This window comes from Neltuma alba, unplaced genomic scaffold (assembly GCF_004799145.2).
Source record: "Neltuma alba isolate B1F8T4 unplaced genomic scaffold, ASM479914v2 tig00011874_pilon, whole genome shotgun sequence".
In the NCBI taxonomy this organism is placed as follows: domain Eukaryota; kingdom Viridiplantae; phylum Streptophyta; class Magnoliopsida; order Fabales; family Fabaceae; genus Neltuma; species Neltuma alba.
Genome location: NW_021636476.1, coordinates 84,319 through 101,073, shown reverse-complemented (window position 1 = coordinate 101,073; position 16,755 = coordinate 84,319). Strand labels below are relative to the sequence as shown.

The following is a 16,755-nucleotide window of genomic DNA, read 5'->3' as shown; positions in this document are numbered from 1 at the left end:
GTTGGAAAATTATGTGGGAGTGGGCTCATTACTCATATTAGAAAGATCTTGATGTAATCTTTGAGATAGCAGATAATCAGAAAGTATTCTCTAAGATAATATCCAGTTTTATTATTTTACTTCCTCTCTCTTTTATTTTATGGTATCAGACCTGGTTTGTGAGCCAAGTTACATTCGCTTGCAACCATGAAGTCTCAAATAGAGGAAGTATTCAGAACGGGATAGAGAAGCTTGTAGGCAACAACTACAAGTATTGGAGAATGTGCATGGAGGCACACCTTCAAGGTCAGGACCTATAGTAGTTGGTGGTTGGTGCTGACACAATTCCTTTTGAGGTCTCAGAGAATGCCGAGTCACGATGCAAGTGGAAGATTAAATGTGAAAAAGCTCTCTTTGCCTTGAGAACATCTATCAGCAAAGAATTTATAGATACGTTCATGATGTTACCTCTCCAAAAGAATCTGGAAAATACTTGAGAGATTGTTCACCAAGAAGAACATGACAAGGCTACAGTTCCTGGAGAATGAATTGGCCATGGTGACACAAGAAAGTAGTCCATTTCTGAGTATTTCTCATGAGTTAAGAGCATCTGTGCTGAGATTTCAAAAATCAAGTCAACTGAAAATATTAGTGAAGCTCGTCTATGTTGCTATCTCATACGCGGCTTGAAGAAGGAGTACGTACCTTTTGTCACCTCAATCCAAGGGTGGTCAACACGGCCTCCCATTGAAGAGTTAGAGAATCTTCTCTCTAATGAAGAGGCTTTGGCGAAACATATGGCAAAGAGCTATGAGACTAATGCTGTTCTTTTTTCGAAGGGAAGATCAAGTACAAAGGTTGCACCGAGCAACAAAGAGGAAGGCTCAAGTGCAGAAGAAGATGGTGACAAACCTACTAAAAAGCCCATTACATGCTTTTGACATGGAAAGTCTGGACACATAAAGAAGCACTGTGTCGAGTAAAATTGTTTAAGACGAATGTTGCATGCATAAGTGAAGAAGATGATCGGCTCAATTGGGATCACTTCTTCATGGTTGAGGCTATTGAACAGAAGCTGACTAAGGCTTTTGTGAACTTTTCATACAACAAAGAGGAGGAGTAGATCATCAACTCGGGCTGCTCTCATCATGTGACTAGTAATGAGACCTTATTCTTAGAAACACATGAACACCTTGGAGACTAAGTTATAGTCACTATTGACAACTCAACACCCAGTAACCAAAGAAGGCATTGTGGTAATTGATGTGGCTGATGATGCATGATCAAAAGATTTCAAGCTGGATGATGTTTATCATGTTCCAGGTTTAACTAAAAATTTAGTTTCAGTTCCTCAAATTACTGAATCTGGAAAATATGTATTGTTTGGTCCCAAGATGTTAAAGTGCTTAAGAATGTAAAAGAAATTTCTGGTGATGTTGTTTTCTGTGGTGAGAAGAAAAGTACGTTGTATGTTATGTCAACAGGTGAAACATATGTAAAGAAAACAAGCCAGACTGACAATATTACAATCTGGCATGCTCGGTTGGGTCATGGAGGCTATCAAATGTTGCAGCAAATCTCATCCAAGCAATTGGTAGATGAGATGCCCATTTTAAAGAATGTTCATGAAGATGTTATTTGTCAAGGCTGTCAATTTGGCAAATCATGTCACTTACCTTTCAACAGGTCATCAAGTCAACACTCTGCAACATTTGATTTGATTCACATAGATTTGATGGGGCCAACAAGAACATCAAGTTGTAGCGGTCAACGGTATGTCATGATGCTAATTGATGATCACTCAAGGTTCACTTGGGTAAAGTTTTTGAAGGAGAAGAGTGAAGCACTGTCCAAGTTTGCAGAATTTAAAGAAACAATTGAAAAATAGCTCGAAAGAAAGATAAGGTGTCTCTGAAGTGATAATGGTGGGGAGTATATATAAGAAGAATTCTTCAAATTCTATGACGAGAATGGCATTCATCATCAAATGACATGCCCGGATACTCCACAACAAAACGGAGTTGCAAAAAGAAAGCTTGCACACCTCACTTCAATGTGTCTATCTTGGCTACATGACAAAAATCTTCCATGAGAACTTTCGGCTAAAGCAATTCATGTGCATGTCATGTAACAAACAGGTTGCTCTCTTGGCCAAGTACACAAAAATCTCCTTTTAAAATGTTGTATGGTGAAAGCCAAGTGCGAATTATTTTAGAGTGTTTGGTTCTATATGCTATGTTCATGTTCGCAAGAGCAATAGAACTAAACTTGACCCAAAGGCAAGAAAGTGTGTTTTTGTTGGTTATGATTCATACAAGAAGGGTTGGAGGTGTGTGGATCCAAAAACAAAGAAGTTCACCATCTCTAGAGATGTGGTGTTTGATGAGGTTTCTACGTTGTTCTCTGCTCCCATGTTTGTTGCTCCTAATGACGATGAAGACAATCTGGAGCATTTATTCTCTGAAACAAATCTGCAAGCATCAAGTGATGAGGAGGTGGAGGATAAGTCACGAGGTGAAAGTACAGAATATAATGGACAAACTGTCAGGCGATCAACAAGAGAGAAAAGGCAGCCACATTATTTAAAAGACTATGAAGTCAACAACTGTACTGTGACAGCTTGCTTCTTTACAGAAGGATTGGTTGCAAAAGAACCAACGAGCTTTGAGGAAGCGAATGACAATCCAGAGTGGAAGAAGGCAATGCAAGAAGGGATTGATGCTTTAAATAAAAATGAAACATGGGACTTGGTGCCCAAACCAGAAAGTTGTGAACTAGTAACATGTAAATGGGTGTTCCGGTTAAAGAAGAAATCTGATGGCCCCATTGACAGGTTCAAAGCTCGCTTGGTAGCTCATGGTTTCTCCCAAAGTTATGGTTTGGACTATAAAGAAACATCCAGTCCTGTTGCAAAAATAGTGACAGTAAAAACCATTGTATCACTTGCTACATTTAAAAGATGCAAGTTGTGGCGGCTTGATGTGAATAATGCTTTTCTTTATGGAGAACTAGATTAGGAAGTATTTATGCAGCAACCTCCTGGTTTTATCTCCGAAAAATTCCCAGATCATGTTTGTCGCCTGAAGAAAGCACTCTATGACCTAAAGCAAGCTCCACGAGCTTGGTATGGTAAAGGGGCTCAATACCTTAGCTTTTGTGGATTTCAACTATCTTATTTAGATTCTAGTTTATTTATAAAATCATATTCAGATGTGCATTTGCTTGTGTTACTATATGTTGATGATATGGTAATAACTAGGAACAATGAGGCTGAAATCTCAAACTTGACATATGGTAACAACTAGGAATAATAAGGCTGAAATATCTAGGGGACGTTGGTTGTTTTCTTGGTTTGGAAGTTGAACAATTAAACCAAGGATATTTTGTGTCCCAAAGAGCTTACGCAAGGAACCTGTTGAAGCGTTTTCATATGGGCAAGTCAAAAGAAAAGGCCATCCCAATGGAACCAAATCAGAATTAAAGAAAGATGAAGGAAAGCTGTTGAAAGATCCAACAAGGCTCAGACAACTTGTTGGAAGTTTAATTTACTTGACCATCACAAGACCAAAGATTGCATATGCTGTAGGCATTATTTCTCAGTTCATGCAAGATCCAAGAACCTCTCACTTGGAAGCAGCCAAGAGGATCCTATGCTACGTGAAAGGAACTATTGAATGTGGTCTCTTATACAAGAAGTGTGGTAGCCTTGTACTAAGCGGATTCACTGATGCTAATTGGGCTGGAGACACAAATGATAGGCACTCAACTTCAGGCTATTGTTTCAACATTGGGTCAACCGTTGTCTCTTGGTGCAGCAAGAAACAAGATATAGTAGCTCTGTCAAGTACTGAGGCCGAGTATGTCGTTGCAACGATGGTTGCTCAGGAGAAGAGGCTAATAGAAGATACATCACACCAGGTTGACTACGTTGTGCAGATCCGATGCGATAACAAAAGTGCTGTCAAACTTGCATTAAATCCTGTCTTTCATGCAAGAAAAAAGCATATAGAGGTGCGTCATCATTTCATACGTGAGAAAGTCTTGACCAGAGAAGCTAAGCTAGTGGGTGTTCGAACAAAAGCTCAAGTAGCTGACATATTTACTAAGGCGCTGGTAAAGCCAAAATTCCAAGGTCTTCGAAGTGCACTAGGGGTCGTTGACAGAAAGTTTGCACTAAGGCTTTGTTTGATTGGAGGGTTTTTTAGGGGAGGGAAGGAGAGGGGAGAGGAAGGGATGAGATAAGTGTGTTTGGTTTGGGAAAAATAAATGGAAGGGAGGGAAGAAATTTGTTTTTTAGTGCTTCCCTCCTTTCTTTTTGCTCCCCTTCAAATTTGGGGTTTTTTGGAGGGGAGAGAAATATTATGTCTAGTATTGACTAAACTACCCATATTAGCTTTTCAATATTCCAAGTTTGCCCCTCTTATTAGAAACCCTTCTCTCACCTCTTTCTCTTTTCAATCCCTCCTGATCGTCTCTCCCCAAGTTTGCATCATATTATCTTTGGTGATTTGATCTACTCGTGGGATCGACGTACTACCTCTCTGGTTCTCTTTTTAATCCAATATATTATTTTACAATGGATGATTTGCTCCCTTTTCACGCCTCTTTTCTCCTCATAATGTGTGTATATATCCATATATATTTGTTTGCAAATCTTGCTCCCTTTTCTTCCATCTTTATTTGTCATATTTTCTTCTCTTACCAATTTTATATCTCTTGCATAAAAAATGAAAAGATTTGAGTGAATACTTATCAAAAACTCTTTGAGAAACTGATTTATCTTCATCCAATGATTCAAAATAAACCTCCACGTCGTGGGTTTTAGAGCAGATTTTAGGTGACATTGATGTTGCCTATTATGAATCACTTAGGAAGTATTTTATGTTAGGTACTAACCAATTTTGTAATGAAGTTGGTGATTTTTGTAATTTTTTTGTAATATAGTATGATGACATAATAATGTATTATAATTATATTATATACATATCATATAATTAATATATAAATATCATAGCGTGTGTGTATTATAATTACATAATATATACATATCATATATATTAATACACATGCGTGTGTATTATAATTATAAAATTAATGAGATAGAATGTTAAAAATTTTATCATATTTCCTAATTTTTTTAGCTTTATCATAATTTTTTATCACCTATAAGTGAGGTAATTGGTTTTTTTGAAATTCATAAATTAGGAAATAATAATTTTGTTATAAATATTATAATAAAATAATAAACCAGTTTGAATATAGAGATAATGGTATATTTCTCAATTTCTAATTACCAGCCCTCTCCTCCCCTTATAAACCAAACAAGAAATCTCCCTCCTCTTCCCCTCCTCTTCAACTAAACAAAACCCATGACTTCCCTTTCCCTTCTCTTCCCTTCTTTTAGGATTTATTTGGTTGGAGGAGAGGGTAGGGGAGGGGAGGAAAAATGAGCCCTTCCCCTCATTTGGTCAAAATTTTAAAAGGGGAGGGAAGCCAAAATATATTATCCTAAGTAAAAAATTAAAAATATAAATTATTATAATTAAAAAATATTTAAATAAAAAATATAATATTATAAAATTAATTATTTTTTATAAATATATTATTTATCAAATATATATTTAAGGCTAAAAAAAAAGCATGGCCTAAAGAGAATAAAATTTCAATTTTTTTAGAGCATATAAAATTTGTTGATTTGATTATTTCAAATATACTATTATATTAATTAGAAAAAAAATACTGTACCAGTTTTTTAATGCATATATTACCATGATAAGAATAAATTTTTATTAAATTATATAATTTAAATTAAGATATAAATTAATTTATATAATATATCAATAAAAATATAAATTAATATGTAAGGGTAAAATGATAAATTGATTATTACTATCCCTCTCCTCCTCCTCTTGAATCAAACAAAGGATCATTAAATATTCCTCTCTTCCTTCTCTTTTAATCAAACCAAACAAGGTGAGGATAAAAACTCCCCCACCCCCTACTCCACCCCTCCCTCGAACCAAACAGACCCTTAATTAACCTCCCCTCTCCTTCCCTCCCTCGAACCAAACAAACCCTTAATTAACCTCCCTTCTCCTTTGCTGAACCAAACAAAACCTAAAGGGGAGTGCTAAAAACGTGACGTTTATGTTTGGGGTTCCTTATTTATTCATTTGTCTCATTTGTTTATTTAAGTTTTACTGAGTCAAAAACGTGAGGCTTTTTCATGTAGGTTTCCTATTTTCTAGCGTTATTAGTTTCATATTATTTAACTATATTTTGAATAATGCGGATACTAGATATATGATAGTTGGAGAATTACGTGGGAGTGGGCTCATTACTCATATTATAAAGATCTTGATATAATCTTTTGAGATAGTAGATAATCAGAAAGTATTCTCCAAGATAATATTCAGTTTGATGATTTCACTTCCTCTCTCTTTTGTTTTACCGGATTCGGAGGATTGTCTTGGCAACGAGACTTGATCATCCGGGGGAGGTTCTGGTGTTGGACTTGGGGTTGGGGCTTCCGGAGATGTTGTATGCTTGTGGCATTCATGAGGCCATTCTCTTGCTTTAAGGGGTTGCTTGGTGGTAGTGGTGGTGACGATGCTGGGGAGGGTACTAGTAGGGGCGGTGGGGCCGGCGGTGGAAAAGAAGGTATGGACGGCTCGGTTTGGTTCCGAGATAACGGGAAGCATGGCTGCGGTGACTTCTCCATGGCGGTGGTTCAGGCCAACCGGATTATTGAAGACCAGAGCCAGCTTGAGTCTGGTCCATTGGGCACTTTTGTCGGCATATACGATGGCCATGGAGGTTACGATGCGGCTCGATACGTTTGCGATCACTTGTTTCAGAATTTACAAGGTCTTTGATTCGGAAACCCGTCTTTTGTACTCATTTAATTCTGGTTCTTGCGGGCTTTAAGTGGCCACGTTTTTGTTTTCTTTGTCATTCACGAGTACGAATTGTTATTAGTGATTCTTCATCAATTCACTTTTCGTGGTCTTTTATAGTTTGAGATTTCAAAAAATAAGCACAGTTGGAACTTATGCCATGCACGCTGTATTACGAGTTATATTTAATTTTAGAGTTCTTGATCGCTGAACGGTAAACGTTACATCGTGTCTTCAAATCTTGATCTCTCCTGTTCCCTTCTTTTCTGAGCCGAAGGCTTGTTGTTATATTGGTAAATTGTCTGCCCTCAATGTTGGCTTCATTGCGGGATAGAGCGTGTAGGGATTTTGCTCCACGTTATCTTTTTTCTTTTAGTAAATGAGCCCTTCCTTTTTTAGCCGTATTAAACTTCGTTCGTGTGCACCAATATCAGCCGAGTCACAGGGATCGGTTACACGTGGGACCATTGAAGGAGCAATTCGCCGAACAGAAGAGGGATTCAGCCGACTTGTGGCAGAATCATGGAATGCTCAACCTGCTTTGGCTACTACTGGAACTTGCTGCCTCATTGGTGTGATTTTTCGGCAGACCTTATTTGTGGCAAACCTTGGAGATTCCCGTGTTGTGTTGGGCTCAAAATTGGGCGGCGGTTCAGATCTTTTGGCAATTCCGCTATCACATGAACACAATGTAAATGTTGAGGAAGTTAGACGGGAACTCCGAGATTTGCACCCAAATGATCCCCAAGTTGTTCAAATGAGGCGTGGAGCCTTTAGGGTAAAGGGTATCGTTCAGGTAAGTGCCTCTGTTTATATCCCTCCTAGGACCCTGTTTTTCTTCCATGTGGAAACTAATTTTTGCTGAAACGTATTCAAGAAACTTAATTATTACTTATAGTAATCATAATGATCTCTTTTCTTGAAATTTTGTGGAGGAGCATGTTCAATTAAAATCTCTTACTTACCTGTGCCTTGCTCTGAGAGTCTGATTGTCCAAAATGATATTCTGTGTGTAATCTATATTTTGTGAGGTAAATATGTCCGTAGACTCAAGCCATGCAATGCCTGAGATTTTAGTTTATTATTGTGTCTTTTGTACCCCGTGTCTTTGGCATATATAAATCTGCAAATGTTGATGAAAACAAGGATAACCCTGTCAAGCTGAATATGCTGCGTTATCCTCGCAGTCATGTCTTGATTAGGCACAGTATATATGTAAAAGAGTCACGTTCCTCCATCGTATATGATATTTTTTCAAGTGAGGAGAGTCAGTATTGCAATTGTGGGGGGAAAAAGTGAAGGTGCTTTTATTCTGCAACTCCTCTATTTATTTGTTCATGAAGTCAAATTTTGTCAGTTTTACTTTCCACTATCTGCAGTAATGATGTTATTATATTTCCTGGTCCACGATTGTATTTAATTGGTGCAGGTCTGTAGAGCCATAGGCGACTTGTATATGAAAGATGCGCAGTTTAATCGGGAAGCCATTGCTCCAAAATTCAGACTTCCTGAACCAATGGACATGCCTTACCTGACTGCTAATCCAGAAATTATGATTCATCCACTCCATGCAAATGATTCCTTCCTTATATTTGCCTCTGATGGTCTGTGGGAGTTCTTGGATAATAACACAGCCGTAGGTATTGTCAAAAGCGGTCCACGTGGGGTAAGCAATTTCTTTGTAACTGTTGATGATTTTCCTACTGTACCTAATTTTCACACCTGGGAACTCATTCCTCAAATTTTCTCGAATGCCTGTAAATGTAATTTGTAAAACGCTTTGGTCCCACTCACACATATGTACGTGCTTCTTCGGCTTTAGTTAATTAAAAATACTCTCCTCAAGTTTGCAACATAATGTACCACATGTGATACACGTTGAGAATGGAGAACAATGGATTCATGGATTGCTTTGAGTAGGTTTTGAGAGTATTTAGAAGCAGAACTCGTTTATGCAAATACTGTCATATGAGTAATTGACTGATCGTGGATCTGCAAAGTTTATATAAAAAGAAAAGGAAAGAATACAATTGAAATGAGCCAGAAGAGAGCGTGGTGGAGCTAGTTGTCGTTTTCTTTATATGCAAAGAAATCAAAACAGCGTGGCGTGTTGATGCAGGGGAGCGCAAAGAGACTAATCAAGGCTGCACTGACGGAAGCAGGAAGGAGGAAAACGATGAAACTGATAGATCTGGAAAAGGTTCCGAGGGCTGAGCGGCGCGAATACCACGATGACATTTCTGTGATTGTCGTCTTCATAAACCACAACCTTGTTTCCAGAGGCGCACTTTCTGACCCACCTGTCTCTGTTCGATGCCCTCCCACGTTGCATTGATTTCTGATATCACTGTTCTTCCCGCCATTCGTTTATTCAAATTCTTTTCCCTTGGATACTACTAGAATATAATACACATCAACTGTTGATTGTTTCCGGATTTAATTCCCTTTTCTACTCGTTAATTTCACGTTCCGTTATTCCTTCGTCCACGCCCATCGTATATAGTAGTTCTAAGATGCTATTTCATTTTTTTTTTTTTTGAGCTGAGGTGCTATTTCATATTTTTATTACTAACATATATAGATACATCTCTGGCAATATATATATATATATATATATATATCTCACATGTGCAATTACAGAGAATGGGTTACATTATTTGTACTGCGATCTATTTGAATATTTACATATAGTATATATATCTCTATATTTTTACGAGTACGGACGACACTTTTACATATTATGTAATGTATTAATTGTTAATTGAACCTGTGTCTTCTTTCTTATAAAGTGGACATGTCTATCTAGCGAACCAACAAAATTAGCGGTATACTAAACTAGGATTACATAAAGTTTTATGTATACCCGCGTCCATCTATCAATGTCTTGGGGGAAGAAAATCTAGTAACGTTATTTGTTAATGCTATTTCGTAATTATTTATCATCAATAATTTTCATATCAAATTTTCAGAATTTGCAGGCAATATGTGTGTTCTCATTGTAATGATGCCTAGAGAAAAGAGATTAATATTCATCAAACTTTTTGTTTTATTAAAAAAAAAAAAGAACCGCCATGTGTTTAACAGCCCAGTAAAACTAAAATGAAGGTGCCATATTATTTTTTATCTATCATCTATTTGTTATAAAATTTATTTTATAATTCTATTTTAATATATTTATATATTGATAGATTCATGTTGAAATTAATTTTGTAAGAAAAAATATAACATGAAAAAGGACTGCATGGCCATTATGGAAATTTCAGGGGTACCCGAGCAAATAAGGTATTTACAGTCTCGGCGGGTGGACTCGCTTGTTCTCGACGAAGACCTAAGCATAGGGCATAAGCCCCATCTCGGTACCGGCGATTAGCTCGTGAGCTTCCGCTATGCTTAATGCTTAGCATAAATTACCGTTATTCTGACTTCCTGTGCACATCGATCCCTATTTCTGGTTCCTGAAAACGATTTTCATGATTAAAGTGCTATGAGAATGTCACGGTCTCGCTCGTTTTTATACTCCTTCGCAATTGTACTGAGTCTTCTCTTGACTCCCTCCGAGTCGGCACCGCAAGCCTTCAGAAGAGATCGCAGTCACGCTCAATGGCACCATGGAGCTTTCCACGACGTGCGAGATAGCGTCCGATCCGATGTTCGCCGCATGCTTCACTCTCGCGCTGAGGTAGAATTTTCTTTCCAGAAAACGCAAAAACGGAAAATGACCAATGGCAGCGGTTTCGTTCTGTGTTTTGACTTTAGAATTCGGTTTGTAGAGTTAGGAAATGTTTAATTCCTTTTTAAAACTAAAATATGATTGTTCCTCTTTGTACAAATACGGTATTAGTCTTATAATCATGTGTTTCTCTGCCTCTTTGCGATTTGGGTTATGCATGACGTTTGTGCTATAGGTTCCGTTTCAAGTTCCGCTCGAAGTGAATGTGGTTCTTGTTGGTTTCAACAAAGATGGAGGCTACAGATACTCTATTGATGCGCATCAATTAGAAAAATTCCTCAAAATGAGCTTTCCATCGCATAGACCATCTTGCCTAGAGACTGGCGAGCCTCTTGACATTGAGCACCACATGGTGTATAATGTTTTTCCGGTAAGCTTCTTGATTTTTTTCCCCCTTTTAATTGGGTAGTGATTCGCCTGTGCTTTGTTTTTTTTTTTTTTTTATACGCTCGCCTGTGATTTGTTTATTATGGTACAAATTTGATACCCATCTGTCATTCACATTACAGCGGTGTCATATCTTTTGTATGATCAATATTGATGCTTGCTATTCCTATTTGTTTGCTAATTTGATTGCTTTATAATTATATATGTTCTCAGTGCAGTTCGTTCTGTCATATACTACTTTTGATGGGTCTGTTGTAGGATTGTATATTTGTATGCGAGAAATTAAAGTTTATATGGGTGAATATGATTATTTAGATTGTTAAAGTTATGGTCACTACTGAATGTGGCTCGAAGTTTATATAAATTCTGGTGCATATCTATCTGTGGAATAATAAAAAAAATGATATGTGACTGCTTGGTGTTTCGGTGCGTAATCCAGCCACTGGATTAGATTTTTGTTTCTTCCTTAAAGCATTAATGTTACAAACAAAAGGTTACAACCATTGAATCACATGACTCAGGTATTTTCTGTGTTTTTTATTGCTGAAAGGCTTGAAGAGGTTAGGATCAGGCCCTGCATCATAATCTAACTGATCCCCAAATTTCTTGCTCATTGGGCCCATCACATTTACTTAATGGACTGCAATCAAATTTTTTATTGCTTTTTTTCCCACATGGTGTATTTTTTGTATCAAGTGCTGCACACACACTTTATCTCGTATTCTTTCTGAATTGTAACATTTTTTATTTAATTCTCATCTCAGTCTGGACAACCTGAATTGATAGCACTAGAGAAGACACTTAAAGAAGCTATGGTTCCTGCAGGAAAAGCTAGAGAGGTAAAATCCAGTTTTACATGCCCCTTGTTGTTTGCTTGGTTGATTTTAGAAAATATATGCCCTTGGCCTTAAGAAAAGGTCCTGCGTGTTTAAAATTTCCAGATTGAATTTGGAAGGGAGTTACCCTTGTTTGAAGTTGAAGCAACAGCTGTGGAGGACATATTTCAGAGGCTGTACTCTTACATATTTGACATGGGTGCTGAGGGAAATTCTGGCACCGAGAAGGATAGACCAGAGCCAATTGCAGTATTTATATTAAACTTTGATAAGGTATAATCTATTCTTTTCTTTATAAAACGCTTTTCCTACTTTGTATTGAACCAAAGTCAGTTGATGTCAAATTCTTTTAAACTACCTGCAGTGCTTAGAAGTTTTTGTTGGCTGACTACTATAACTGACAAAAATTAATGAACACATGATTGGGTTTTCTTATTCCTACTTGCTTAGACAATTGTTGTGACTAGGTTTCGTTTTTTCCCCTACTAAACTCTTATATTGCAGGTTAGAATGGATCCTAGGAATAAGGAAATTGATCTTGATAGTTTGATGTATGGGAAACTTCCTGAGCTAAGTGAGGATGATATTACAAAACAAGAAGGAGATTACATTTATCGTTATCGCTACAACGGTGGAGGAGCATCCCAAGTTTGGCTGGGCTCGGGCAGGTATGAAATAATTTAGTAGTGAACTTATCTTTTTGTGTATGATCCAAAAGCAGCCAAAATCTGTTTCCCGTGGGTATTGTTTGCAATGCTCTGGCAACTTATGGAATGAGCACCGGAGGCAATTGGATTTGGATTAATGGTCTGAATCATGCACAACCCGGAGTTAAGCATGGATTTTAGTTTGCTCAGAGCATTTTTTGTATTTGTTTTATAACATGTACGTGCATGATCTTTTTTTCCCAGAAATATTCAAGAGATTATTATTGTGTAATATTTGCAAAATTACAATATATACGGACACATATATGTTAAATTTGATAGGTTGCATCAGTAGTTAAGAGAATAAACTATTTTCTAAATTCATATTTTATTTGTCCAGCCAAGAATTCATTTTAACCTAAACGTTTTTTAACTCAGTTGTTATTTTGGTTTCTGCAACTTTTTTTCCCTGAAAACTAATAAAATATGTTCTCGTATAAAAAAAATATACATTTACATATTCACTGTATTAAGGAAAAAGGGTTGTTTGTTCTAATACATATATATATAGAGAGAGAGAGAGAGCACGTGCCTATCCAAATATGCAAGCCTAACTTTCTTTCTGTTCTGTTTAGATATGTGGTGATTGACCTCTCAGCAGGGCCATGCACTTATGGGAAAATTGAAGCTGAAGAGGGAAGCGTCAGTTTTAGAAGTCTGCCAAGATTACGAAGTGTTATGCATCCAAAAAGCTGGCGAACATTTGCTGATCATTCCAGCCATGACATTTTTCTTGGACAGCTTGCCTCTTTGATGTCAATCACGGTGGAGCATGTTATAGCTCCTGATGTTAGGTATTTGTGGATTGTGATATCCTCTTAGACATAATCATGGCTCACTCAGAATTTAAAAGGCTATTTTTTATTGGTGTCTCTTTGTTCAATATTGAGCATGCGACTGATTGGAACACTTGAATGTCACATGACTATTGTACTATTTCTACAATCTGATCTGTTCTTATCCTTGTTTGCAGGTTTGAAACTCTGGATCTGACTTCAAGATTGCTTATACCTATAATTGTCTTGCAAAATCACAATCGATATAATATTATGGAAAAGGGCAATAACTATAGTATTAATGTCCAAGAAATTGAGGCAGAGGTTTGTTACTTTTAAAGTAATTTGTAAATCTGTTACATGACTTGAACATTGACTAGCTGTGAAATCCAGTGTAGTAAGACAGGAACAAATGGGACAATGACCACTTTTGCTCTCCTCTTAGGTGAAAAGGATGCTTCATGATGGGCAAGAAGTAGTTATTATTGGGGGTGTGCATTCACTGCATCGCCATGAGAAGCTGGCAATTGCGGTGTCAAAATCGATGCGTGGACATTCCCTGCAAGAAACCAAGAATGACGGCCGTTTCCATGTTCATACCAAGATGTATCTGGATGGTGCTCTTTTGAAAGAGGTAGCTGCCTTGTTAATATCTTTTTACTTGTATGATTTACACGAGTAATAGCTTCTTTCTTTTTGTTGGTATGTGGTTTTGGCATTCTTACTTTTAGATTTTGAATCGGGAAAATGACTTTGCATCCCTCACTAAAGCAATTGACAAATAGAAAACCATCTGATTTCAGTGCCGTCATAGCCGTTATCACATCTAAAATACCATGGAAGGCAGCTTTCCTGTTTTTCTTCCCTATCTCTCTTTGATGTTGAAACTTTTTTTTTGCAGGAGATGGAACGTTCTGCCGATGTGCTTGCTGCTGGATTGCTTGAAGTAGCGGATCCATCTCTGTCAAGTAAATTCTTTCTTCGGCAGAACTGGATGGATGAATCCGATGGATCAACAGATTCTATTCTTAAGCATAAGCCTCTTTGGGCCTCGTATGACTCAAAACGGGGCAAGAAAAAGAAGAGGAATGTAAAGAAACAAGGGGATCTGCAACCAACTTATGGAACTAGAGTAATTCCTGTGTATGTATGGATATATTGTTTTTGCTAATGCATGTAGATATAATTATCACATTAGTGTATCTTTATTCCTTTTTATTTTGAAACTTCACTTTTTCTCTGTTGATCTCTTTTTATGGCTCTCTAATTTAGCTTTGTCAGGATCATCTGAATGAAATCCTTGTAATTGTTACTCTCTGGCGTTTCTTAAATGAAATGCTTTATTCATGTTGCAGTCTTTGCGGACAAGCTTTTTTTGAATCTTGCTGATAGTGATTTGGTTCGTATTGATGGTATTATGTTTCTAAAGTAAGATGATATTGAAATTTCTGAATGCAATCAGTTTTATATTGCAGTTTTGTGCTATCATTGGCAGATGTGGATCCAAACCTTATGATGGAAGATGAAAGTATGGTGTGGACGAGCAATGATGTTGTCATTGTACTTCAGCATCAAAATGACAAGATTCCTTTAAGGTGAATGAAAATAAATTGCATTTATCCATTACCTGCGGACCCATATTTTTTAGTGGACTTTAGACATACCAGTATCGTGTAATAGCAGAATGAATAAATTGGTTCGGCTAATGAAATATGCTACTGATTCCTTTAAGAAACCATATAATCCTTCTATGTGGAATTTCAAAGCTTGCCCACACAAGCCCATGCAAGCCACCACTTCTTTTTTTTGAAAAAAGATTATCTTCGTTAATTTTAATGATGCTTTTAATTAAGCTTAACTTTATTTTTCTTTGTGGTGATATATTGCCGATGCAGTGTTATGACTTTTTAAATACTGTTCGTCATTTTTTGGTTCATGAATACCATCCTTTCCTCGCTTATTGTATTTGTTTATTTTACTGAACTTGATTGGAAGAAACTACGTAAGGTCCATTGTTTATTCTCTAGTATTTCTTTTAGGCTTATAGTTTGGTGTTTTCATAAAATAATTAATGTCTTTCTTTTATGTTCTGTTTGACAGTTATGTTTCTGAAACACAGAGAAGGCATGCTGTTCCATCTCAGGCTCAACGACACATATTAGCAGGTCTTGCATCAGTTGTGGGTGGTTTAAGTGCGCCCTATGAGAAGGCTTCTCATGTACATGAAAGACCAGTTGTGAATTGGCTCTGGGCAACTGGCTGTCATCCATTTGGACCATTCTCTAATACTTCTCAAATCAGTCAAATGCTTCATGATGTGGCTTTGGTAAATGCACATTTAGTATTATGTAGGATTGAGATTATTCCATAAGGTATTCTATATAAGTTATTTAATTGATGACAGAGGAACACAATATATGCACGTGTGGATTCTGCACTACGAAGAATTCGTGAAACATCTGAGGTGAGTTATTGTTCATTTCTGTTGTTAATATTCGTCCTTAGAATGGTTATTGATCCTATCCCATTTCATGCAGACCGTCCAAGCTTTCGCAGCAGAACATCTTAAAACTCCTCTTGGTGAACCGGTGAAGGGAAAAAGGGAGAAATCAACCACTAAGCTGTGGTTAGAGAAGTTTTACAAAAAAACTACTAACTTGCCCGAACCATTTCCGCATGAATTGGTTGAACGCCTGGAAAAATATCTTGATGTGAGTACTTAATTTCAGTTATTGAATTGAGTGTGTTGGCATTTCAAGTGTCTTAGTAGTTTGCAATGTACATGTACACACCAGGGCCTTGAGGAGCAGCTTGTCGATATGTCTTCATTATTATATGATCACCGGTTACAAGATGCCTTTTTGAACAGTTCAGACATCTTACAGAGTACCATCTTCACCCAGCAGTAAGTTATTCTGTGGCATATGGCTCGTGTCTATATTTTGTCAAAGTGGGAAAGCTAATTCGAAGAGTCTTTCTTTCTTGTATGTAAACGTAGAGTGGCCAAAATACACACACAGGTGCCCGTTTGTATGTGGATATAGAACACTTGTGCTTAAGTTTATTGTCGTGAAATAATCGTATGCAAGTGTTATTTCCTAAGATGGATCATACGGCTTATTTTATTTCCTCTAAAACATTACTAACTCCATCATTTTGGGTATTTCTAGATATGTTGATCATGTTTTGGCTAGCGAGAGGGAGAAAATGAGATGCTGCAGTATCGATTACAAGTACCCGGTTCATTCTTCTCAAACCTACATCTATGGAGGAATACTAATCGCTGGTTTCTTTGTGTACTTTGTTGTAATTTTCTTTTCATCTCCAGTCCGCTGACCTGAAAACATTTTGAAACCAACATGGAACACTCGCAACAATTTTTGATACATGGAGCACAATGCAGTGGAATGTTGAGTGGGTTGTGTCTCTCTGTTGGATTCGCCA

General features: G+C 37.1%; 2 protein-coding genes across 2 annotated transcripts; both read left to right on the top strand.

Moving 5' to 3' along the window:
• The first annotated feature begins 6,536 nt into the window (after positions 1–6,536).
• Positions 6,537–9,210, top strand: LOC114718856 (probable protein phosphatase 2C 42). Its single transcript, XM_028904299.1, has 4 exons — positions 6,537–6,846; positions 7,310–7,671; positions 8,305–8,541; positions 8,995–9,210. Exons 1-4 carry the CDS (start codon positions 6,537–6,539, stop codon positions 9,208–9,210), a joined length of 1,125 nt encoding a protein of 374 aa, XP_028760132.1.
• Positions 9,211–10,236: 1,026 nt separating this feature from the next.
• Positions 10,237–16,755, top strand: LOC114718869 (uncharacterized). The gene is made up of 15 exons (XM_028904315.1): positions 10,237–10,554; positions 10,781–10,975; positions 11,757–11,831; positions 11,934–12,101; positions 12,333–12,496; positions 13,111–13,329; positions 13,509–13,635; positions 13,757–13,945; positions 14,213–14,454; positions 14,787–14,906; positions 15,412–15,637; positions 15,716–15,775; positions 15,849–16,022; positions 16,107–16,216; positions 16,482–16,755. The coding sequence occupies exons 1-15, from the start codon at positions 10,360–10,362 to the stop codon at positions 16,645–16,647; spliced, it is 2,430 nt and encodes an 809-aa protein (XP_028760148.1). The 5' UTR covers positions 10,237–10,359; the 3' UTR covers positions 16,648–16,755.